Below are 24,701 nucleotides of genomic sequence, written 5' to 3'. Positions count from 1 at the left end.
GCCCGAGACGTCTACCTGGAGCGAGGGCGGCGGAGTCGGATGCGATAGCGCCGAGCTATCTGACGCAGAGCAGATGCCGCCGGGGTGACGGCAACAAAGAGCAGTTTGGAGAGTGTGCGTGCGTGAGAGGAAAAGCGTGTAAGAGGGATGGAGACTCAGACTGATGTGGGAGAAGATAAGAAGGAGTGAGATGGAGGAGGGGACAGATGATGTGATGAGGAAAGAGGATCTATTGACAGCTGGATTTAAACGATAGTGAGCCTGTACTTCATCAGACTGAAGTCACTGATTTTGTTTTTTGTTTTTTTGGCTAAAAGTGGAACAAAATCACTAAAGCAAAAGAGCTCACAGTCATTAGGACAGTTTTAGCTGATCTTTAACATTTAAATAACCCCTATGGTTCAACTTAGAGCAATCGATCGGCTTTGATTGTTTCCATTTCCTTCTTCTCGTCTCCAAAGTCGTTTCAGAATTATTGGATGTAGTTTGCCGTTGTTCAGAAGTTTCTTTTTTGCTAAAAAGCTCAGCCTTGGCAATGGCTCAACAGCACTTTTCACGTCTTACTACAAAAAACTGGATTTACTTCTCAACTTTGACTAGGCCATTCCAACCCATGAATGTGCCTTAACCTAAACCTTTTCATTAAAGCTTGTGCTGTATTTGTAGGGTTGTGCTCCTAGAAGGTGAACCTCCTCAGTCTAAAGTCTTGTTTTCTACCCAGAAGCATCCATCCTGCCTCAAACAGAAACATTCCCATAGCATGATGGTGCAACCACCGTATTTCAACGTGGGGATTATGTGTTCAGGCAGATAAGCAGTGTTTGTTTTGTATGTTCCTTTGGTTTTTAAGAACATAACTAACGTTCGGTAACACACCTCTGGGGCTTTCGCGGAGCAGCTTCATACAGATTCACACACAAGTGGACTCCATTTAAGAATGAGGAGATTTCTGAAAACGGTTGGGTTTTATTTAGGGGTTATCAGAGTGAAGAGGGCTTAAATCCACACAACCCGAAAAATCAAACTAGGTAACGACACATAGAGAATAAGTCTTCCAAACCAGAAGATCTGTATACATGTTAAATATAGGGGGGTAAACTTTTCCATTTTAACATCAGCAACACTTTCATTATGTACCTCTCTTGAATGATGTTTTAAAAAATACATTTCTCTGGCCTGTTTTGCTGCAGCCTGGTAAAAACCAGCCCCTTGTTGCCTCTTCTACAGGGGCTAGACTCAGTTAAGAAATGATTGATTCCTGGAGGTGTAGACTCTGCTGAAGTTTGAAAGTTTACCCAATCACTCAAGTTTGCCCGTGACATAGAGTTCAACGCTATGAAGCTTACTGAAAATTGCCTGCACTGTGAACAACCATCCCCCACTATGAGCAGAAGTGCTGATCACAGCGAAGTGGCTGCTAAAGCTAATCCAACATTTGGAAGCGTGTTCAACACGGACTGAATGGCTTCGTTCACTTCCTCCGCTGCCATCGCTGAAACCGCAGGCAAACTACGATTCTGAAACAGGGCAGAACACCGACATCGTCATTCACAGCTCCTCCTTCTGTTCACCAATTGGTCCGTTTGACATTTTACCAGAGGAATTCAGCTCAATGGGAGAAAACTCAGGTGGAGCAATAAAAGGAGATCAGAATCAAGAATAGGAAGGCAATAGCCGGGCCAGTTTTACTGAGCTGTTAAACTATTTACGACTATTTGGATCTGATGCAGATTTAAAAAAAAACCTTCCAAAGAAAAAAAAAAGGCTGCTTAAATATTCCAAAGTTTCAATCCTACAGTGATTTACAGTTTAGCTGATTTCCCCTCTTCCCTTGTTCTGATAAATTCCTCTGAGTATAAGACGAGTCATAAGTGCAGAGCCTGTAGCAGAAAAGTCTAAGTGATGTGTCACCATCACCATCTGCACTGGAGATGAGGCACGCAGACCGGTTTAAGAAAGATTGAGCAGGAACCCAAGGCAGGAGGGATGGAGGTGAACCTGGAGGACCCCCATCTGCTTTAGGGTCTGTGTCTGGTCGGCAGAGTACGTGGAGCAGGAAGATAAGCCTATCTGTGACTGGGTCCATCAAAGTCCTGAAGACGCAAACAGACACTAGGACGTAACCAGACTCTCCAGACTGGAAGTTAAGAAAGACTCCTTTCTGCTCAGTCCTTACTATCTCTCCCTATCAGGCTGGACCTGCAGTTCTAAGAAGTGACTCTGATAACGTGGAACACAATTTACAATCGCCTGCAGCGAGATCTGTCATTTGCTAAACAAAGCTGGGGTACAGCGTATGAGACAAAGGAGCATAAACTAAAGGGAAGACAGGGAGGAGAGAGGAAAAATGTATTTTTTTGCCTTCAAAATGAGGAAAGGGGGAAAAGAGACAAGCAATAAAAAAAAAAGGAGGTGGTGGAGGTGGGGAAGTTGGGGGGGCGTTTCTGCTGGCTCAGGCCTTGATTAACACCAGACCTCTGACAGGAAATGACCGGGCCAGCTCAGAACGCCAGGAGAGCTTCCATCTGGTGCCGAGGCCACGGAGGAGTTCTCCACCCAGGAGAGGACTGGACGAACACGTTTCGCTTTCAGGACTCCGATAAAGTCCCACAATCGGTACAGGATGTGATTACGGGGAGCATCGTTCTGTTCTTGTTGTCCTTTTGGGAGGCAGACAGCAAGAGCGATGCCAACTGCAGATTTTCACTATAAATCTAAAAAATAAACACGAAGATCATCATTTACAGTTCCACTTCTTAGTTAGTCGGGGAAAGGTTTGAAGGGAACATGAGGCCAAAGAAAAAAAGAAAAGAAAAAAGTTGGTCTGAATTTAGAGAGAAACACTGATGGAGGAAGTTGGATGGGGCGAGTGTGGGAGGGGGTCGGCGGAGGGAGAAGGAACGGGGACAGTTTGGGGAGGAAAGCGGGTACATTAGGACAGGTCATCTTTCACTGCTAACTGGAATCTCAAACGTAAACAAGTCCTTCCGCACGAACAGATAAAACGCAGATATACCGTAAAAACAAAAAAAAGAAACAAGCGGGTCTGCTGAAAAACAGACTCACACAGAGAAACTCAGTGAACTGCTCCTTCCTGTTGAGAGATCTTTCTCTGGTCAGATCTCGCAAGACTTTTTAAAAAAAAATTTTGTATTATTTCTCAAACATCCCAACAAAACAGACCTGGCCCGGACGCGTCTCTGCTGTCGTCTCTCTACTTTTACTTCAGGCTCCTTTTTAATACGGAACAGGAGTGGATGACGGGATGATTTATGAAATACATGCTCTAAAAAACACAAGAATGCGAAAGAATTCATGAACGCAGATGGAGAGGGATGTTTTCCCAGAGGAGTCATAGACGTGGAGGATGAGCGGGAAGAAGAACACTGGCCAGACTCCTTTCCTGACCCTCCAATCCAGGGGTCACCGCTCGACCCCGGCGTGCATTGACACGTGCGGAAGGTTCAGGGGCCGCCGTCTCTGTTAGGGTCCCTCTGGAGCCTGGCCGCATGTGCCTCTGGAATGTGTTCCTGCCACTGATTTGCTAAAGTCAGGATATGTACATGGAGCGTAGTGGGAGATCGTGACGGTGTCGCTTTTCGCTCCAAATCCCAGCGGAGGTGGAAGAAGTGTTGGTGAACTTAGTACAGTGTGTATTTGCTAACACACTCTGCAAAAGAAGACATAAGTGTAAATGTGAAAACCGCCCAGCACATTTAGGCTACTGCTGACTGGACATGTATTTCACACTTTCTTATCAGTCCCCAGCTTTCCATCTGCATTATTGTGATGCGTGAAAAGACCAGAGCGGAGAGCTGCTCTCTTTGGATGATGAACTTGCATCCAAAGTTTCACAAGGCTGATTTAATGAGTAGGTGTGAAGTAAGGGTGACTTGAGCACCGTTCTCTCCGAATGGCGCAGCATTGTTCAGCAGTAGAGCGGGCTCCCCATACGTATAGATGCTATAGTCTTTGATGCGGTCATCTTTGTTTGCTGCTTATCTCCCAACCCTTCTCTCTCTGCCAATTTCCTGTTAATGAAATCCACTAAAGCAACAACAAAAAAAAATTAAGAAAATGCTGAAGAGGAGATGTTCTAAACCAGCTTTCAAGACTCAAATCTAGGCCATGCACATTATTTTCCTGACTTAACAGATCTGGGTTTTTCATCTTACAGTCTTAGTGTTTTGACACCTTATAATGATGCTTAGATTAAGAGAGAGACTTTTGTTATTTCCACATCTTGTAGTCCAGTAAACTTTATTCGATTGGGGAGCAAAATTGCAACATTTGCTACATTTCCAGCTGCTACGGTTCGTTTTCACACTGCACTGTGTTGGACGATCCAAACCCTTTGAAAAACCTATTCCCCCCCTCGCCTGCGCCAAAAACCACTGAAGGAAATAATACAAAAATGTCTGAAGAAGAGAGTGAGCACAACTACCTCTTTCACAAAATACAAACAAAAATGGAGTGGCATCAGATTTTAGTGGTTGTAGGATTTCTCTTCCGTCTTTGATAAAAGACCATAAGCCATTTCTCCTGCTAGCGCTAGTCTGACATGTTTGTTTTGGTTTACCCAGAATGCCCAGCTCTACAGTCCTGCTTTTGGAGCAGTCTCCAGTCCGCGTCCATCCAAGTATGCATTCGAACTGCGACAAAGTTAACTTCACCCGAACCGAGACCAAGATTTTTAGACGGACCAAAGTTTGCTTTTTGGTCCGCGTCAGAGTTCCGTTGCGCTTTCACACCGAACTTTTTATACAAACAAAGTAAATGTCGATTAAAGTGGACTAAAGAGGGCTGGTGTGAACGCACAATTAATATATTATCATGTAGGTTTGATTTAGTGTTGTTTGATTCATTCTCGGTTGTTTGAATTTGTTTAATTAGTAGTGATAGGTGTTTAATTAACGTCAAACATAATTATAGATTTTATTTCTTCAAATTTAATCAATTTTAGCATTTCTGTTAATATGCAGATACTGAAGATATTTGGATGTTATATCCAAACTAAATGTTTCTAGATGGAAACATTTAGTTTCCATTTGAGTCAAATGGAAACTAAATCTTGGAAACAATGTTGGAGACAAATGGAAACAATTCAATATTTGAATTGAATTGATAAGAAAATATATAAATTGACACAAAATAAATTGTTAACATCAACCTTCCTGGTAAGGATTTACCCATTAGCTTGATTTTAAGAGATAAAAAAAAAAAAAGTACTCCAATGTAGTTTAACTTCCTCAGACTCCCAACATACTTTGGTTGCAAATCACAACCGACAAACAGCAGCTGATGACAGATTTGAGTTTTTATCTTTTACAACAATCAGCCATACGATTAATCCAATCCAACCACCAGCTGTGTGTGGCCTGCCTGTTAACCAGGCCTCCCTGGCTCTGCAGTAAGTAGCTGATGAGACAATATTAATTAAAACTCCCTGTCATCAGCCTATCTGATGAAGTGAACTGGTGGTGAAGGGACTGGGGGGGGCGCCAATGCCACTGGGTACCTCGGTTGTCCCCGGGTCCACTGTTCTCTCTCGTAGTGAGTGTCTGAACGGGTTCTTGTTTGTTCAAACAGAGGAGGAAGTAAAGGAAAGACCACCAATTAAAAATAATTGCAACTAATTTCATAAGCAAGTGCAACAGGGGAAATATGCTTAATAAAGCAAAATCATTAGGCGAGATTATGCTCCACTTCCCCGGCTGCCGGGTTTCCACTTTGGGGCCTACCGAGAGAGGAAAGGGAGGAGAAATAAGAAGGGGTGAGAAAAGAGATGCAGACACATGGAAAAAAAAAGAAGAAACAAAGAGAAGAAAAGTTTAAAAAGTAGGCAGACAGACAGTTGGTGGCAAGAGTTATGTGTGATCCCTTTTCAAGTCCCCTGACTGGCTCATGTTGCTGTGCCAACCCAAACATTCGCATTTGGGGAGGTCTGCTGCACCCCCCTCCCCTCGCTCCCCCGTTTCTTACCCCATGCATACAACACTGACAGGATGAATAACAAATCCAAGGAGTGGCTGACGCAGAAAGAGAAGAACAAGATGAAAAACCACAGTTTCCCGTTAAAACTCACTTTTTTTCCCTGCTCCCCCCCCCACCATCCACCACCCACTACTAGTCATTTTCTTGTGTAAGTGTACTGACTAAAACACTAGCATCAGCACCAGTTGGGGTTTAAGACTTGACTCTCACCTCTGCAGAACATAACTGTTGCTCTGATTCAGCAAGAGCTATGATTCAGCTTCCTGGATCTGAAAGCTGTCCAAGGGTGGGGATTTACAAACCTTTGGCTGAGCCTTTCAATCTTGCCCCCCACCCCCTCCCAAAAAAAGGAAAATAAAAACCATAAAAGTGAGAATTTCAAAAAACAGGGCTGATGATTGATTCTCTACCAAAAGCTTTACCAGGCCCTACAGGAAGCACATCTATAAAACAGCTTGAGGATTTTTTTTTTGGTTTTTATTCCAACCAGCATAAATGTAGTTTTTTTCCCACAACTGAGCGAGGAATTAACAGTAACTGCTTGGAGCTATTTACAACCTGCACACATCACACACACCGCAGCATTGTACGCTGAAGAGCCCGGCAGGGCCCAATCAGAGCCCGGCTCTGGGAGCAGTCCGGGGATCTTTGTCCAATCCCATCGCTCGCTCTGGCTCCGAGGTGCCGCCCGCAGCCAATCGGGCTCTCCCCCACATGTGGTGTCGGCTGTGGAGCGTTTTGGTTTTGGGAGATCATTTCCCAGTCTGCAATAAGCAGAACCATTTTCTTGGATAAATACTCTCGAGCCCTTTAATCACATCCATACTCTGAGACAACAATACGAAGACACAACAGCAAGTTTCACACACTCGGTTATAAACATGCGGCGCTGCATTGTAAACCTGGGAACTATATGCTGAAATATTTTTGGGGTAGGCTGGGCTTTCCCTCAGTTTTTTGCTGGTGTGTAGATGAAAATAAAAAAAAAATGCTTTTGATTTATCTTGCACTATTCATACGCAGGGAAACCCAAAGTGCTTTATGGGACTTTGAAGTAACGGTTGGAAGAAAGAGCATAAGCATAGAACCGCTGCTTAGAAGAAAACGATGTTAAAATGCACAAGGCAAACATTTCTCACATGCAAAACAGGAGCTTTTAGAGACGATAACCACAAAGTACTGGCTGGGATGGCTGGGTATAAATGCCTGCCACACTTTTTAGATTTGTATTTATATGGAGAAAAAAAATAAACATTTCCTCTTACTTATGTTTGTCTATCACAAACATTTCCAACAGAATATACTAAAATTTGAGGTTGCAATGTGATTCAACTCAATGGGTATTTTGACTTTTGGCACATCACTGAACATCTAAAAACTAAACTTACCATCATGTTCTTAAAACCAACATTTTGAAAGTGTTTAAGGGGGTAAAAATAACAAATAGTTTTGCTCCGTTTTCAGATTTGGATGGAGAGCTGACATTCTGGACTCTGGAAGGTGAAAAAGTTACAATAACATATAGTTTTATGTTACAGATTTCTAATTGTTTATGGTAGAATATCATATACGCAACATTCCCCGGCAGAAAGGCTCGACACTACAGAGTTGGGCGCAAAAAACACTCCTGTTAAATATTTGCTTTGAGATCTCAGAGGAATCTTACAGCATGTATTGACCTGCCTGACAACGCATTGCACTGCTGCTAGGAGTAATGCTAAATAAAAAAAAAAAAAAACAATACTAATAAAAGCTGATCACCGTTAGCAAGACCAAGGCTTCTTACAGCAAGCACGCTAACAGTGAGGTAAAAATGTTATTTCAAAAATAAACAGCAAATATGAAAAGACATCGCCATTAGATGCTGGGGAGATTTAATGAAGCTATAGGAGAGTGCAAAAAGATGATCTACTTCTAGAATAGTTCAATCAAGCAAATAGCACACCAACATCAGACATTATCACTGCATTTAGGGAAATTACAAGCAGAGGAAGCAGTGCTGCATTCTGTAAGATCAGCGTTATTTGTGTCTTGCAGGTTGTGTAAAAAAAAAAAAACACCACCTGAAAAAATGAAGAAAAAAAAGCATACCAGAGATGTTAGACTATTTTTTTCTGATATCTTTACAAATTATGTCTCTAAACAGATTAGCGTAACTTTGCTTCATATCCTGTTGTTGCTCTTAAAAGAGTGCGTGATTACTTCACATGTGACATCAATAAAAACAGAACCCAAATCAATTGATTACCCGATTAATTCATCGTTTGATGCGAGTATAGCGCACTACAGAGTGAAATAGTCAAGAGGACCCCAAAAGTCATGTTGTTTTTATTAAACCCAGTTCAATAAAATCAAGATGCGAGCACTTTTGTTTTGAAAAGAAGTGTCTTTTATAACCAAGCATGAGGTCTGATGTATTTTTAGCTTTGATTAATGTCCGCGTGTTTTGGGTAAGACTAGGGCATTTCCAGAACCTGATTCTCCTCCTTCCAGTGGGAAACTGTTTTGTGAAATTATCCCACACTTTGGCATTAGTTACGAAAAAAAAAAACAAACACCATGAACGTTGCTTTTAAACACGTAAACTAGACAAAGCTTCTCCAGCTCTCTGAGCAAACAAAAACGACAGAGCCTGGAAGTCCGAAGAACATCTTTTCCTAAGTTCTCAGACGGAGATGTTTATCAGACACGGTGCGGGATGCACTGTCATGCTTACTTTCCTATATTCTCAAGTTCCCGTTTGTCCTCTGGTATTTTGTCGTCTCTGTATATTTTTCTGGTGATTCTGCACCCCGTTTGCAACCCACAGTTCATCCACAGTGCGCTTAAAACTCGAGCCGCTCGCTAAATGCGAAAAGCAGAGGAGGGGGGGGAATTTGCGAGAGCGCCCGTTCTCATGGTGACCAACCTCCGTTCGGCGTCTGGTTTTTATTCGACTCCTTTAATTGGGGGGAATGTCACAATCAATGTTTTGCTCTGGATGCTGAGACAGACGACCTCCTCCTCATGTTACTCGAGCCAAAGCGCTTTGTTGGCCGCTATAAAACCATCCACACACGCACGCACACGCAGGCAAACACACACACTTGAATCTTAAAAAGTGCACAAACTGCCAGGTTTCCCCTGACATGTTGTCTTTATTCTGTCTTAAATGCACCTGGCACCTTGTCGCGGGCTTCCTTCCAAGAAAGTGTTTATAATAAAATCAGGGGTTTTTTTTTTCTTACATGAACCACAACTCTCAGCTTGAACTTGCCACGAGCGCCACCCCACTCCCCCCCAAAGCCCCTCGACCAACTGCACCCAGCCAAGTGGAACAGGAAGAGGCAGAGACTTCTCATAGGACAGAAAAGTGGGATAGAGAGAGGTCAGCAGTCTCTATTAGCGCGCTATGAAGATTTACCAATCCCCCTATATACAACATGACCCCAGATGTGACATAAGAGGAAACCGCAGTGTGCTATTTCACGGCTTGTGCTAAGGTATGGTGCAAGTCCAAACCAAAAGTGGAATTAATTGTGAACTTTACGACTGGGGGAGGAGAGCTTATGTTAGAGGCTCAAGGTTAAAGATGCTATTACTCTGAGGGAGGTGCGCTGGCTGTGGTGCTGAGGCAGACGGACCATTCATCTTAGGACCAGGCCTTGATCTGCACTACAGTTCACCAGCCGCTTGGTCAACAAATACAGCGCCTTGCAAAAACAACCCAGACCCACTGAGCTCTTTTCAAATTTATTTACAGTTTTTTTTTAAAATTGTGAATGGAAGGAAAATTATATGTGACTGTAATTAAAACTAAAATTTAAATTGTGTGATTTGCAATTTTAGCAGGCAGGTCAAGGAGAATGTTGTGGAGAAGCTTGGGGTGTTTTCCCACCCGATAGTTTGGTAGACTCAGTTTGATTGGGGACTAAAATCGCAACATTTGTTCCATTAGCTTTTTTTTGGTCTGCTTCAGAGATCAGTTGTGTAATTAACCCTTCCCTAAACACTCCTGACTTTCTAGGCAAACAGACTACAGTCTGATTGAAGCGGGCCAAACATGGCTGGTGTGAATGCACCCTGAACAAACGGTTAAGTTATAAAGCCATTTTCCAACTCTGGAGGAGATGCAAAAATGCATATAACTCAGGTAGGAGAATATATCCACAGAAAATCTATCTGTCATGCACGTCATAAAAAACACTTTGGGACTTGAACCCATGAACCATCGTGAGAATACCCCCAAAAATAGGCCTAAATCGAACAGACTGAAATGTGCTACTTTGTGTTGGTTTACAGCATAATACCTAACAACAAACAAAATGAAGTTTGTAATATACCAATAATAAATAATTAACAAGCAGTTAATGGTTTATTATTGAGCAACTTGAAGGCAGAAGACGTAAATCTGCAGTGTGTAACTCTTTTATTTATTGAAAATGTCACCATGTTGTGACAGTACGGTTGGAGTAAGATAGTCTGTCAAATAAAGGACCCCCTCTGCCTTCCCCCAGTGCTCCCAGTGCTAACTAGAAACAACCAGTCAGAGCCCTCCCAACCCTAACACTACCATATGCTGCTGCTAGCATAGCTCAGCATGTTGTGAATGCTCATTCTAATTAGCACAACCACAGATGACAGCTGATAAACACTTTTCCCGTAATGTTAAATTGTTTATTCAACATTAGCACATGTAGCAGCATTGATTGACATCGCTAAGACCCTCCTCCTGGCCCTGATTGGTTGTTTTTGGTGCTTTTCTTCAGATGGCACCCAAAACACCTCTTCTGGAAGAGAAGAGGTGGAGCCACGAGCGCCACCCCACTCCCCACTCTCCCCCAAAGCCCCTCGACCAACTGCACCCAGCCAAGTAGAACAGGAAGAGGCATCTCTTCTCTTCCAGAGAAGAGGTGGAGAATATTGATCTTTTCCCAGATTATCTGCCTCATAACATACTGTCACGACATGGAGACAGTTTTAATAATCATAAAAAGTCACACACAGCGGCTTTAGTGTCAACATGTCTTACAGCTACAGGGTATGGGCTTGGAGTTTAAAGCTATCAATGCTACAACAACTGACTTATTTTGTGTAGTTTGTAGAAGTGTGCGTGTTTTTGCCCCAAAAGGCGTGACACGAGGAGGTGAGCAGAAGGATGGAGTGTGAACACACTGATAGAAATCCTCCTATTAGCAGCACAGAAGACAGAGACAGAGGAAACACACACCCAGCTGCTAACACCTGGGCAAACCACGTGTGGCAGCGGGAGCGCTCTCTCACCGGTGAGGCTCTGGAGCAGCGGACTGAGCTCCGTCTCCCGGGTGACGACCAGCGTGAGCGCTCCTATCAGCTCGCGCTCCAGCTTCTCCAGCTCCTCCTCCCCACCATCGGCGAAGTGCTGCACCTCCTCAGCCAGGGTGTACAGATAGATCAGGAGGAGGATCAGCTCGTCCGGCCCGCACTCGTCCTGCCCGAGCCTCGATCCTGACGACGAGCTGTCCTCGCCTCCGCGGGGCTTCATTAGGGGCAGCAGCTGCCTCAGCACAGCCGGGAAGTCGCCGTCTCCAAGAGCCTGGGACACGGGGAAACACACACACAGATGCGTTTCACGTTAACAATGTGGTCATCGTGGAAATGTGAGCGCAGCAAAGTTAAGGCTGCCCCTGTCAAAACCTTGTCGGTAAAACCAGGTCACACATTTCATTACAAATTCGGTCTTACACACAAAACTGGGCAACGTCTCCTATAAACATACATCTGCTAATTTTGGCCAGGATGTCTTATTCATTCTGAATCAATCCAAAGGATCTTATTTCCAAAATTTGTCTCCCCTCCTTTTTTTTTATATAGATATTCATTTGTAAGGAAACAGGAAATGTTTTCTTCCAATAACTTTTTGTGAAGGTCATGTTGTTGCAGGTGTTGCTGCAGAGTAAAACAAGAGCTGCACTCTACAGCCAGCTCAGTCCTTGGACACTTTAATTGCCTCCCCTAGAATCCCACAGGCCATTTTCTCCATGATTTCTTGGATTTGTAGAGAATGGGAATGTTGTTTGCTAATTCCAACACCAACAGTCAATAGCAACCTAGAGACACTGTTATTTCCCTTGTAAGATGCTCTATGAGCGGTCCATTCTCTCGTGGAATACCACCAAGTGACAGACTTATTTTGTTATTATTAACTTAAAATGGATATGCCGTTAAAATGCTGATTTCCACGGTCAGATCTCAATAAAACACGTGAATCCAACAACAACTGTTAACACAAAACAAAGCTGATGAAGGACTCAGATCTTTTGCTAAGCTCAAATCCAAAGATTTCCATAGTTTTGTCTTCCACGAAGAAAACATGCAGAAAATGCTTAATAACCGATTGACCAGTCTGCAAAACGTAGACTGATCTATCGAAATATTCAAATGATGACCTTACAAGTTATTGACTGTAAATCAAAGAGTCTAAACCAAAAACAAGTGTTTCTCATCTGACCTTTACATTTGATCATCCTGCTCACTGAACACGCCGCACAAAAGGCTTTGGCGGACGCTGAATCACGACATTGTGTTTAAAGACTAAACCATTTACACAAATAGCTATTTGAGGTTTTTTATTATTCTTTTTATTATTCTCGTTAGCACCAGACTTTCAACTGTGAGGCTGAGAAAACTCGTTCTTTAATTCTGTGGAGTTTTTAGTCTTTGTCATTATGGAAAATGTTGGATGTGAAAATGTCTTTTAGAAATGGCAGAGAAAAGGTAAAGGTCTACACTCTCTAAGTGGGAGACACAGAAACTGATTAGTTACAGTTGCTAATTACGCAAAATGCTGATATATCAATGCGTGTGGTATCACAAAAACAAAAGACCCCTCAGACGTAATATTTGTTGGGCTAAAATACTTTAATGCTATGATAACATCTTGTGTTACGAACCTTTCAAACACTGGATGCCCATAAACATATTTTTGGCTAAAGCAAGTTGCGTAGTCTATGTTTTTAGGCTGCAAAAATACATTAAAAATCAAACATGTTTTAGTCTCTGTGTCCTGACTGAATTTAGCCTAAACTAAGACAGTGACAGACAGGACTGGTTAGTTCATTTCATCTGCCAGAAAAACTTTTTAAACATATTTAGACATCAGGGTTAAGAGGTTGACATCTTTTCGATAATTTTTGCTTGAATTTGAACTACTACTGCCCTTAATGCCCACCCACTGACACTGTGACCAAGTTCCTAAAGCTGAAAACAGTTGTGGTGACATCATGATGATGAAAAAGACGGAAAAGAACCATAAAAATCTGGGTTAGTTGAAGCCAATGCTGTTGTTGCAATTGTCAACAATATTGCCATTTCCTGATTACGTGATCCAAAAAAAAGAAGAAAAAACTGTCGATTAAATTTAAACTCAACAGAGAAAAGTCATTTTTCAGACCTAATTTCCCACAATGCAACTTACAGTAAGCACTAAGGCTTGCCATGTATAGACAGAGGTTGAAATCAGTTCATGTAATAAAGTAACAGGCAAACGTTCATGTAGATTAAATGTTTATTTCGATAAATTCAACAAAATACAATTATATAAACCTTCGACTTGTGCATGACATCATTGTTCCATTTGCTAATTTTACAGCTCTGCTTGGTTTCCTTCGTCTGTTTAATTTTCTTGGAAGCCCTCTGTGTCCCAAACACTGCGCACTTCTGCACAAATGCTTACGGACCCACGATTCGGGGCAAAGTTGAGGTGCAGCGGCCTGTTTTTGTGATTCTGCAGGTCTAAGTAGTCGGGAGTGCCATGTGGCTGAATGGGGCTCTGGTCCAACAAGCAATAGATCACAAGATCCTTCACAGGCCACTGGCCACTCTTACAGCAAGGGTGAGCTCATACACCAATAAACAAGGGCGTGGACCTAATCTGTCTGATGAAAAACATGAAGCTCAAATGAAAGAGTGACCGGAGAATAGAAAAACAGGCAGCAGGCTGACCAAGTGACGTGAAATGTGAATAATGAAGCTCAGAGGAAACGGCACCAAAACAGATACGACAAGGGGAAAGACTCACGATAGTAGAAAGGAAACAATTGTTAAGAGTTTAATGGTCCGTTTGTGTCGGACGAGGCTTCAAAACGTCCCTGTAGATACGTTTTATTTAGACGTGGGACTGCTCTGTGAAGAGCACTGTGGTCCCTCTCATCAAGAAAAAAACAGGCTCACAGAATGACAGGCTGCTGATGTTGTTGTTGTGGTGGGAAAACCATTGGATACTACGTCTGATCCAGAGGAACTCAGCGCCGAGCCAAAGATGCAGTACAGGCCAGCCAAACCCCCAGAACGCCCCGACTGCTCCAAATACGTACTCGTTATTGACTGCTAATGTAGGATTCTGAATAAAGTTAACACCATACTAACTTCTTGACATTTACCTCATGCTCGAATAATCGATCTGCGCTACGTCTCTGGAAGGTGTTTCTGCCGGTACGCTCAACCCCAAAGGGGCCTCTCCCCCACCTTGGGCTCCAGCCAACCACTTGCCCTCGGGGACTCTTCAAACACAATCTCACCACACATTTTTCTTTTTAAGCGTTGTGAAATCGAATACCTCTCCAAGTCGCGCTCGTCTGAGTTGCCAAACAATGTTCAGGATCTTTTGCCTCGCTCGTTTCTGCGGGCGGACGGCGAAAGGGAGAGGAAAAACAAGACGTTAGCGGCTGTTGTAAACGGCGAGCTGCTGAGCACGTTCCTTTTTTCCCCATCTCCTCTTTCATTCATCCATCCCAAACATGTCTGTCTGAGCACATCTTGGAGGACGTCTATTTGATCCTTAAGCGTGCCATGGTCAGCAAACAGCATCGTCGTTTCAGAAAGCTCTGTTTGCCGTGCAGCTTTGGCACCAGACGCCGTCAGCGTGGGGCAACGGAGACAAAGAAAGTTGAAAGGGGGGAGATCAGGAGGGACTCATTTGTTAGAAATTACTTCACTGCAGAGCTGGGCTCGTGTTACCTTTTGGACCTCTCTGCAGACAAAGAGTATGTTCTCTGCAGTGTTAGAAAGCCTAGTTCCTTAAGCCTTTACTCTTGACTTATTAACTTTGTTGTGACCTCTAAGGTGTTTGGCTGCAACCCCTTCACAAAAACCATTATCTACCCATGACAGTCCATTACATGTATTGCCACAAAGTGAACTGCGGGCATTTTCACCTATTTAACTGGATGACTTTGCTGGAAGGAGCCTATTATTATGAGCCCTAGATATAAACATGAGTTTGAGACTCTTATTTTGAAACAAGGGAGGAAATAGTTATTTAGTTGCCCTTTTGTGCTTAAGTAGTCAATTAATAAGAACTGGTCATTGTGCTTACTGATGCCTTTCGGTTATTAAACTATGGCAGAAGTTTCCACCACTTTAAAGCAACACTATGTAAGTTTCATAAACAACATTATATATATATATATATATATATATATATATATATATATATTATATATATATTTTTTTTTTTACACATTTGTTAAAATTGTCACTTTGTTGTGACACTATAGCAAGAGATAATGTGAACATTTGAACTCTTATCTGCTCCCAGTGCTCTCATTGAGCAGTCAGAAATGACCAATCAGAGGCAGGAGGAGGAGGGTCTTAGCGTTGCCCATCAGACTTGTGTACGCACCGCTCACACGCTCTGGTTGGTTAGCATGGCCACCAATGACGGCAAACAAACAGGTTTCCTGGAACAGTGAATTGTTTCTCCATTGTTAGGGCACTGAGCAGCATGTACACAGGTTTGATTGACGGCACTAAGACGTTCCCCTCCTGGCTATGATTGGTTGTTTTTGACCAAGTGATCGCTGGCGTAGCAGCATTTTTGGCTCCAAGCAGACTTGTAATGACGATGAAGCTAGCATCTGATTTCTAGCTTCCTATCACTGTATAACTAAATGGCTATTTTAAGTAACTCTGGACTGCATTTGATCACCTCGGGCTTAAAATCTAAATGACTTAGACTGATTTATTCCACGTCACGAGGAATAAATCAGTGAGTGAGTAAAGACTTTTTATCTTTACTCACTCAAACAACAAAAGGGAGATGGTAGAGTAATTTGGGTAAACATTTCTCAGAATATTGTAAATAGCTCTTGTCATGATCCGTCGGATCACGTCTTCTTTTGAAGCCAAAACGATCTGACCCATCGTGTCTCTGTCCAACATCTCATTACAGCCTCTCAGAGGTGAGACAGAGCTGACCCTTAGCGCTGGAGGAGGGTGGCATATTTCTGAAGGTTCACAGTGTTCAGTGTTGTGTCATTCATCTTGAATTACCTTTCACAAAAAGCACCATACTGTGCTTTTCCAAACTCTGTGCACTGTACAGTCTGTGTACAGTGTGGTATGTGCACATTTTCTTCTTTTCACATGCTAGAGGAAGCATTGAGCGCAACTGGGTCCCTTCAAGAGGCCTATAAAAGCTGCTGTCAGCCGCATGTCATGGCGCCAGAGCAGGAAAAGGAGGTCTTTGCTCCAGAAATGAGACTCTGTGCCGAGGAAAGCCGAGAGAGAAAGCAACCCCTGCGCTGAACTCAACCGCACCCGTGATGCTGGTGCACAGGCATGGCTCTGATCAGGACTGATGGGGAATCAGATTGCTAAATTTTATGTTTTCAGAGAAACGAAACATCGCAATATCGGGTGTTTACGCTGGATCCAATTAACGTGCAACTGTATGGAGTGTAAGCAATCATAAAATGTGGCTTTTGGTAAAGCACAAACAATCTCACTTCAGTAGACTGAAGTGTTTATCGTGTTTTGCTCAATTTGACATCTTATTTTGATGGGTTGTGTTTCAGAGCGCCGTATTACACTATAAGAGATTGTAAATATATGGAATAGAAAATCTAATTTATACATTCAAACTCTGTCTTTGAATGGAATTTTTCTCTAATCTAACCTGTGCTAAACATTTCGCTATTGCTAACACATAACCACTTCTGTAAGTTATAAATAAAACCCATTTAAACTTCCACACAAGATATAAGATCTCGTAAATTCAGAATTCAGGGAGAAGTGCAGGTTCCTACCATAATACCAGGAAACCAACAATATTATTATAACAATTACAGGATGCACTGACCATGTAGCCCTGCGCTAATGTGACCATTACGCACAATTACACCATAACAGCGGTATTACTCGGTCACACAAATGCTAATTTTAGGTACTCAAATTTCTAAACGACAACACTGCTTTAAATAACCAAGTTTTAAGAGGAAAATCTAACTTTGCACAACCTCTTTGTTCCCCCGAACACACCGACTCTAAAACGCACCAGCAGGTTATTAATGGAAACCTGAGGCTGTCGCTGGTTCTCTCCTGTGCAGCGTTCTGGTTCGAATCTGTGTGCAAGTGATTGACAGATCTTCGCTTGGCAATTCCAACCACCCTGGGCTCCATAAGGACTCCATCTCACCCAATCGAAAGGCCCGGGCCAAAACCCCGCCTCTGCCCGGCTCAACAGGAAACCAGCTCCAGATGCAACCCCTGGAGGAAGGTGAATGTTTGAGACGGAGTGCAGTGCGCTAACCAGAAGCAGGCCTCGCTTGCGTTAACGTTGCTCACTGCCTGCACAATGAACCCCTTTTCTGGGTCCTGTGGGGGGGCCGGAGGGGGACGGGATGGGTACTGGAGGTTTGTGAGAGTAAGAACAACAACTGGACGCAGATTTGCTCTTCTTGTTGACCGAAAGTCTCTGTTCGAACATGATTCAAGGCAAATGCATCGCTTCACATTTGTCATGGCAACCTTAAAAAAAAAAATAAATAAATAAATAAATAAATAAGTTTCTCACATTCCTTTGGAAGCACACATGTGCTTCATTTTCAAATATATAATCACATCCAATTTGCACTCACAAATAACAACATGTAAAGCTGAAAGGCACACAGGCAAACTTCTAAGAAGCACAATCCATAAATTTTGAAGCCAGAAGACAGCAACTAAAGATCGACGCTAAATCATGTTCAGCAAGCTCGCTATTGATTTGTCGTAAAGCAGCTGGAAGACAAACAACTAATGTGCTCAGACTCGGGGAAGCTGGCAGAATTCTGAACAAGTAAACAACACCAGAACCAAAGAATTAGGAAAAAAATAAAAGTAAAAATCACAGCAGATTTTCCAGACATGCTGTTAATGAGCACGGCTCATCTTCTCCTCCGGGAGAAACGGGGTTGGGGGGAGAACACGAACCCACACGGATCCCAGCGGACGAGGCACATGTTCAGCGTTACCTGCAGTGGTGACGGGGACAAATCCGACAACGGGGCCAGCCGGGAAATTTCTGTTTATCAAAAGAGCGGATATTTGCCTTAAGATGAGCGAGAGTCGGAAAAAAAAGAAGAAGAAGAAAAAGAACCTGGTCTATCTCTGGAGTATTTTAAACAGCTATTATTCTGTCTTGTGTGAAAAGAGCACTGGTCTTTATGGAGAATGTCGGAAACGTGACTGTAAACACAAAAAAGGAGATAGCCTGCTCCGGTGAGCATTGGAACCAATAAATCAGTCATTAACTAGCTGCGATTCATTCTCGTAACATCCGCGTTTCTACATATCTTCAGAATCTTTAATTTTGAAAAATAAGGGGCCTACTGAACGCTAAAACCACGACTTTTGTCAGTGAGACATTAGATTTAAGACAGCATTTTGTCACATAGCCGTAATGCCAGTAGAAATGGTTCTGATACAAATGCAGGCCAAACGTTTCAGATTCATATTTGTAATATATGAAATGACCTTTATCCTCTACTTTGGGCTTATACACTTTTTTGCAGACCTGGACGATGGACCGAAACTTAACCAACAGCAAGAGGTAGAGTTGGTCGAGGAGGAGCTCAAATAAAATGAGTCATCAACAGTTTGGCAACATTTTGAGTTCAATAAACACGTTGGAAGTCAAGTTATTTTGAACTTCTAAACATGTTCAGCTGTGCTTGTTTGTTCAATAACTCTCAAGAACTAAAAGGAGACATTCGTGCATTTATTTGCAGATGCAATTATTACTATTGCATTGCTTGAAAATAGTCTCAAAACAACAATATTATCGTTTATCGCAATACGTTCTGTGACAATTTATCATCCAGCAAAACTTATCATGACAGGGATAGTCCTATGCAAAACCAGTATAATAATTAAAGTTGTCTAACTAAATCTCTTCAGATGTCCTGCTCATACAACTGAATCCTCTTCAACAGTGAGGAAACCTCCCCATCTGCAGATTAAGTTGACATTTTTGCAGTGACGATTGACTGAAAGTAGCATCGCCAGGAGTTTGTTATTACACCACACATAATGATATTGCGAGCGACCGCAGGCATTGCCAAAACACACCACGACTGGAACCCTACGGATTGCAATTTTGGCGCCTGTCGTCGCTCGTCTTCTTCAACCTTCCCCTCACCCGGCCAACCTGATGACTAAGCAGAAACGGCTCTCGTACAGAAGAAACCGGGAACTTCTTATTACAACAAATCTATTAGCACCCTGCAACGCCAGGCGTGTGCAGTGCGACCACTGTTCTGACTTATCCATCAGTCAGTCAACTCTTCCATGTCTGCAATGGGAGAAACCCACACTGAAAATAACACGTTGGAGTCAGAACAACAATACAGCAAAGACACAAGAGGACCCAAATTGTCGGAAGGCTAAAGATTTACAGCGGCGCAGAGAAACGTCAGGCAGAACAAGTGAAAACACATGCAAACCGCAAAAAAACCCCATCTAAATATCATCTTCAACAATGTGAGAATGCTGAGAAAGAGTATGACACAAAGCTCTGTTTTTCATATCAGGCTGTACTGGGTAACATTTTTTATTCAACATGTTCTTATTAGCACGTTTTTGAGTATTTTGATTCATGTGAGGAACTCGTTTATGATGTAATTTTTGATAGAGAGGGAAAACTCATAAGCTTGAAACTTCATAGGTTGATGCTTTTTAGTCAAAAGAGAAATGAGACATAAAACGGAGCCTACGTTATCAATTAGCATTTGCCAAAGTATTCCCATCTTCAAACCTTTTCCCGTTTTGTTACCTCAATGAGGAGATCAGAATTGTAAACTGGGAGTAGAATGATAGTTTTTTTATATGTATTCAAATAAATAAGATCAAGTGCCTTCAAAACCTTCTTGGTAAACACAGTCCATCTGCACGTAAACTAATATCATAATAAATCTGAGAAGTTTGTTAGAGAGCCGAGGAAGACTTCAGATAAGTCAGGAGTGAAGTTGAAGTTTATCCCAAGCTTTAAGCATCAATCAGAGAAGCATCCAGCAGCTCGATGATAACTTTGGAGGAGCAGCTGAGAACAAAGCTCCTCAGGTGGGAGGATCTGTTGACAGGAGTTGTATTTTATGCCAAAAAGAGAGCAAAGGCTGCAAGAAATTTTAGTGTAAAGTTTGTTTAAAGCCACGAAGAAGACAGCAAACCTTTGGGAGAAGGAAGATGAGACCAAAATTGAAAGGTCATGCTGTAGGGATGGTGCTCTTCAGCAGGGAAAGGGAACTTGGGAAGAGTTGAGAAAAAGAAGGACATAGTTAAATACAAGCTAACCTGGGTAAAGACTGAAAAAGCCTCAAGACTGAAGAGAAATTTCACTTTCCAGCAGGACGATGACTTGAAACATGAAGTCAGAGCAGCAGTGGAAAGGTTTACACCAACCCTCATCAGATAGAATGGCCTAGTCAAAGGCCACACTTAAATTCATAAAGAAAACGTGAGGCAAAACTTGAAAATCATTCAGTCTGACAGAGCTCGAGTTATTTTGCAAAGACAGCAGGTAGAGAATACGACAAATATGCCGCCAACTTTTCTGATTATTTTAGTCAACAATAAAAATAAAAATAAAACACGTACTGTTTTCCTTCCACTTCACAAATCTGAACACTATTCTGTGTTTGTCTGTAACAAAAATATCTCATTAAATTAAACTGGACCTTGTGGTAATAAGATGACAAAATGTGAAGAACTTCTAGGATGAATGACAACTCTTTCAACGTACTGTACACTGGACACCCAGAGAGAGAGAGAGACCGTTAAAGATCAGCTCGCCAGAAATTAAACAGGATCCGGCCTCGCCATCCGTACATGAAACAGCGTGAACATCAATCCTTCGCTCGTCCACCTTTCTTCCCCCTTTAATCCACAGTCTCCTCCTGCATCTCCGCATCTTTTATCTGCCTTTTACTTCCTCTTGCGCTCTGTGTGTCAAAAGTCGGTTTGGCTCAGAGCTCCAGGGCTGTAATTTGGAGGCGACTCGGGACCCAATCAGAGAAACAAACAGACAGTCCACGCACTCCACCCTGCCACCACCAGCAAGCCACATGCTGGTCACTGCGGCTGGATCCTGTCTGCCTGGCACACGACACGCTGCCTGCTTATCTCGATTCAGCAGAGACCCGCAGATCCGTCCAAATGTAGCCGTGTGAGAGGACGGACGTGGGGTGGGAGCAAACAAAAACTTTTAATTGAAAAATTAGCATCTGAGCCGCAACAACCCGAATGCTTGGAAACATTAGCCGATTAATGAGGCTGTGTTTTGCTGCATAGACTTTAACGGATAATAGCGTAATTCACCAGATGAGAGCTGCTCTGCAGCTGTAAACCCTTGGGTCGAGTAAAGTCTCTGTCTCTATTTCCCCACACTTGGACAAAATGAATCATGCATGCAATGCCTCCCCCCCCAAAAAAAAGCTGCTAAATACTATATATTGACTAAGGAGGCACCAAGTGGGGAGGAGGCTTCCTGAGGTAAACAGCTGACAAAGAAAATAAGCAGAAATCTAAAAGGAAATGTTTAAAAACGAAGATTTCAGGGCTTCTGCAGCTCTCACCAATTGAAACTTAAGACTTTTTAAGACCTCTTTAAGCCCACTATGAATGAAATTTAAGACTTGTATCACAACTGAAATGAACATAAGAAAACTGAATATTTTATATAATGGTAGTGCCAAGCTTTTTTGCACAGAACAAATGTAGCATCGCATGGGTTGGCAAGAGAAGTGAGGCAGTGATGAAGACGAACATCGTTCAGACAACTGGCGATAAATTTACACTCACCCATGACAGACGCAAAAAGCTAGCAAGCTTGCTAGCTAGCCAGCAAGGGTATGTTAGCGGCTACTTAGAGGTTGCTTCAACCGCCTTGAGTCACAGAATGCAATGAAGATTTCTAGGTGTGACTCAAATGTTTCTCTGACATGAGAAAAATAAACTACATAAAATATATGAAGTAAAATAGTTTTACCACAAACTGAAGACATGTGATAAAATGTTTAAGGCCACCTTCCATTTTTCTAATGAATTTAAGACTTTTTAAAGATGCGCAGACACCCTGTATTTCCAACAATTTACAGTGTTCTACATATTTCTCAAGATTTTCTAAAAGTTTTTCTTTGGACATTTTACTGTATTTTGACATTTTCTGCCCAGTACATGTACCCAACCATGAAAATAAACTATGTACTGTGAGGGAACTGAGATGTTAAGCTTTGTTTACAAAATAACACCAGAAACTGAAAGTCATCAACTGAAAAAATTAGACACGTAATCAGTAAACAGTTCTTTGGACTTCATGGCAGATAGTCAGCTGGTGACCGTAAGCAAATCTAGTTCGACTGCCTTGAATGACAATTAGTTGGTCAGAAACTCAAAAAAGCACAACTTTTTTACAAACAGTGAACCCACCATACTTGGGCAACAAAGGCTTTTCAGCATGGTAGATGACACGGGCGGATGAAGGCAAAGTCAGATATTTTTCTACAAATATGAGCTAAACCAAAATATCTGAAAGGTAACTTTTTTTCTGTTAGCTGCCTACAAGCTTTGCTAAACAGGAAGTGAGAGGGAGCAGCTAACAAGAAGGGTGAATGAAGGAAACCAACATTTTTATTCTTTTAAAGATTCTACTTCGGTTGGCTTTGGGTGTTTTAGTCATCCATCAGAGTCCATTGTCTCTGTGGCAGAGGGGTCTCATGTCTTCAAGAGTCAGTTTCCTGAATGTCCGAACATGTCAATTCACTAACAGGTTTATAATGACAAGCTGAGGAGGTAGCACACCTCAAACCTGCAGGTCTTGAGATGGACACTTCAGGTCAAGGGAATAAACACAGGGGCTTGTATTTACAATTACCAATGCTGACTGATCTCAAAAATAATATTTTCAGAAGCCAAATGAGTAATTATTTCATTTTTGCTTTAAAATATGAACGAAACCTTGTTTACAATAGTGTCCTCTAACACACAGTGTGGCTTTATCTCTGCTCCTCGTAAATTAAAACAAAGTTTCTGATTGCTGGTAATTAGATCTCCCAAAAACTGAAAGTCAGTGAAATCTCCTTTCATAACTAAGTAAATAGGAAAAAAAAGTTTTCTTTTTTGACAAACTTTCAACAAAAATTCAATTTTAATTCAGTTTCCTGATTTGCTCAGACAAATGTCTATCCCTCGACTTCATGGTCGTTTTTAATGCATGAATGATTCGCAGGCCTGAGATGAATGACTTAACGAGGAGGAACCGGCTAAAAAATTGCTTGAGTTTGACGAAAATTATTGATCAAGTCCACTTTCCTGGGAAGCAAAAGATAAAGAGACGAGCAATGAGTCATGGCTTTTGGCACCGCGTTGTATAGGATGTAATGTAGAAGATATAGAACTTGTCATTGATATTTTGCACTTTTCAGCACGGCCACTCAAAGATGGTTTTAATATCAGAGCTCACTTTCTTTTTTACCAGCTGCGTCAGCGTGAATGGTATGTTTTCATCCATGTGTGTGTGTTCTTGGAAAAAAAACACAAGACACTTACCGTACTTACTGAGTGTTTAGTTGGGTGTTTATACTGCATGTCTGTCTGCGGGTTGCTTTTTTTTTTTTTTTTCAACAGTACTCCATTACAACAGCGCAGTCATCACAAACTGCGCAGTGGAGATGTGAGACGAAGTCAGAGCCAGGCCTGATTTACGGCGACAACATACATGAGCCTTAGGTGAAAAGGTCAGCGCGCTAAACTGATGTTGCGGGTGTAATCACACCACTGTATCTAGTAGTTTTCTGATGAGAGACTCAAACAGTCCCAGTGATCTGAGCGTCTGCCTCACACATGGATGGAGGTGCTAAACACATGGGGAGAGGAGATGAACACATTGAAGCTGGCAAAAAAGAAAAGAAAAAGGAGGCTCCTTCAAAATAAAATCCAAAAGCTAGAGCATGGTAATGGTAGAGATGTTCAGTTCTTCTTTTTGTTTTTACAGAAGGTTATGCTCTTTGTTGAGGGGATTTGTTGGCTGAATCTAAAGCCATTAGGGGGCACTGTTGCACCACACCAGGCCTGGGAAAGTTTGAGGCCAGCCTTAATGGAGTGAATCGTAACTCTCTCTTTCCCTCCAAAACTCCTTCCAACTTTCAGTGCACAGGAAACGGTCTGCAGTTGAAATAAAGGGTATTTTGACGCTAATAGGACCACAACTATGTGTTTGTGAACTTGGCACGGCTCTAGGGTGGGTTCCTTTAGTCAAGTTTATATAAAACATGGAATGCATCATCAAACAGAAACAAAGTAGTGCATTTGTCAACACTCAGAGAGGTACAACAGAGCCATAAACGAGGAGGAGGAGGAGGGTGGGAGATGTGGACTTATTTTTGCTACTAAGGCAGGAGGAAGGACTTCTGCTTCAACCATGCATTAAGACACAG

General features: G+C 42.3%; 1 protein-coding gene across 1 annotated transcript in view; it reads right to left on the bottom strand.

Annotated features, from left to right (window-relative positions):
- Positions 1 to 24,701, bottom strand: part of scfd2 (sec1 family domain containing 2) — a 117,974-nt gene that overhangs the window by 46,337 nt on the left and 46,936 nt on the right. The window contains exon 5 of the mRNA XM_081606572.1: positions 11,257 to 11,548. Within this exon, the coding sequence (XP_081462698.1) occupies positions 11,257 to 11,548 (292 nt within the window). The remainder of the gene's footprint in view (positions 1 to 11,256; positions 11,549 to 24,701) is intronic.

The sequence above is a fragment of the Poecilia reticulata genome, chromosome 4 (genome assembly GCF_904066995.2).
Source record: "Poecilia reticulata chromosome 4, P_reticulata-male-v2, whole genome shotgun sequence".
NCBI classification, from domain to species: Eukaryota; Metazoa; Chordata; class Actinopteri; order Cyprinodontiformes; family Poeciliidae; genus Poecilia; species Poecilia reticulata.
Note: the sequence above shows the minus strand (reverse complement) of the source record. Positions and strands in the feature narration are given on the sequence as shown.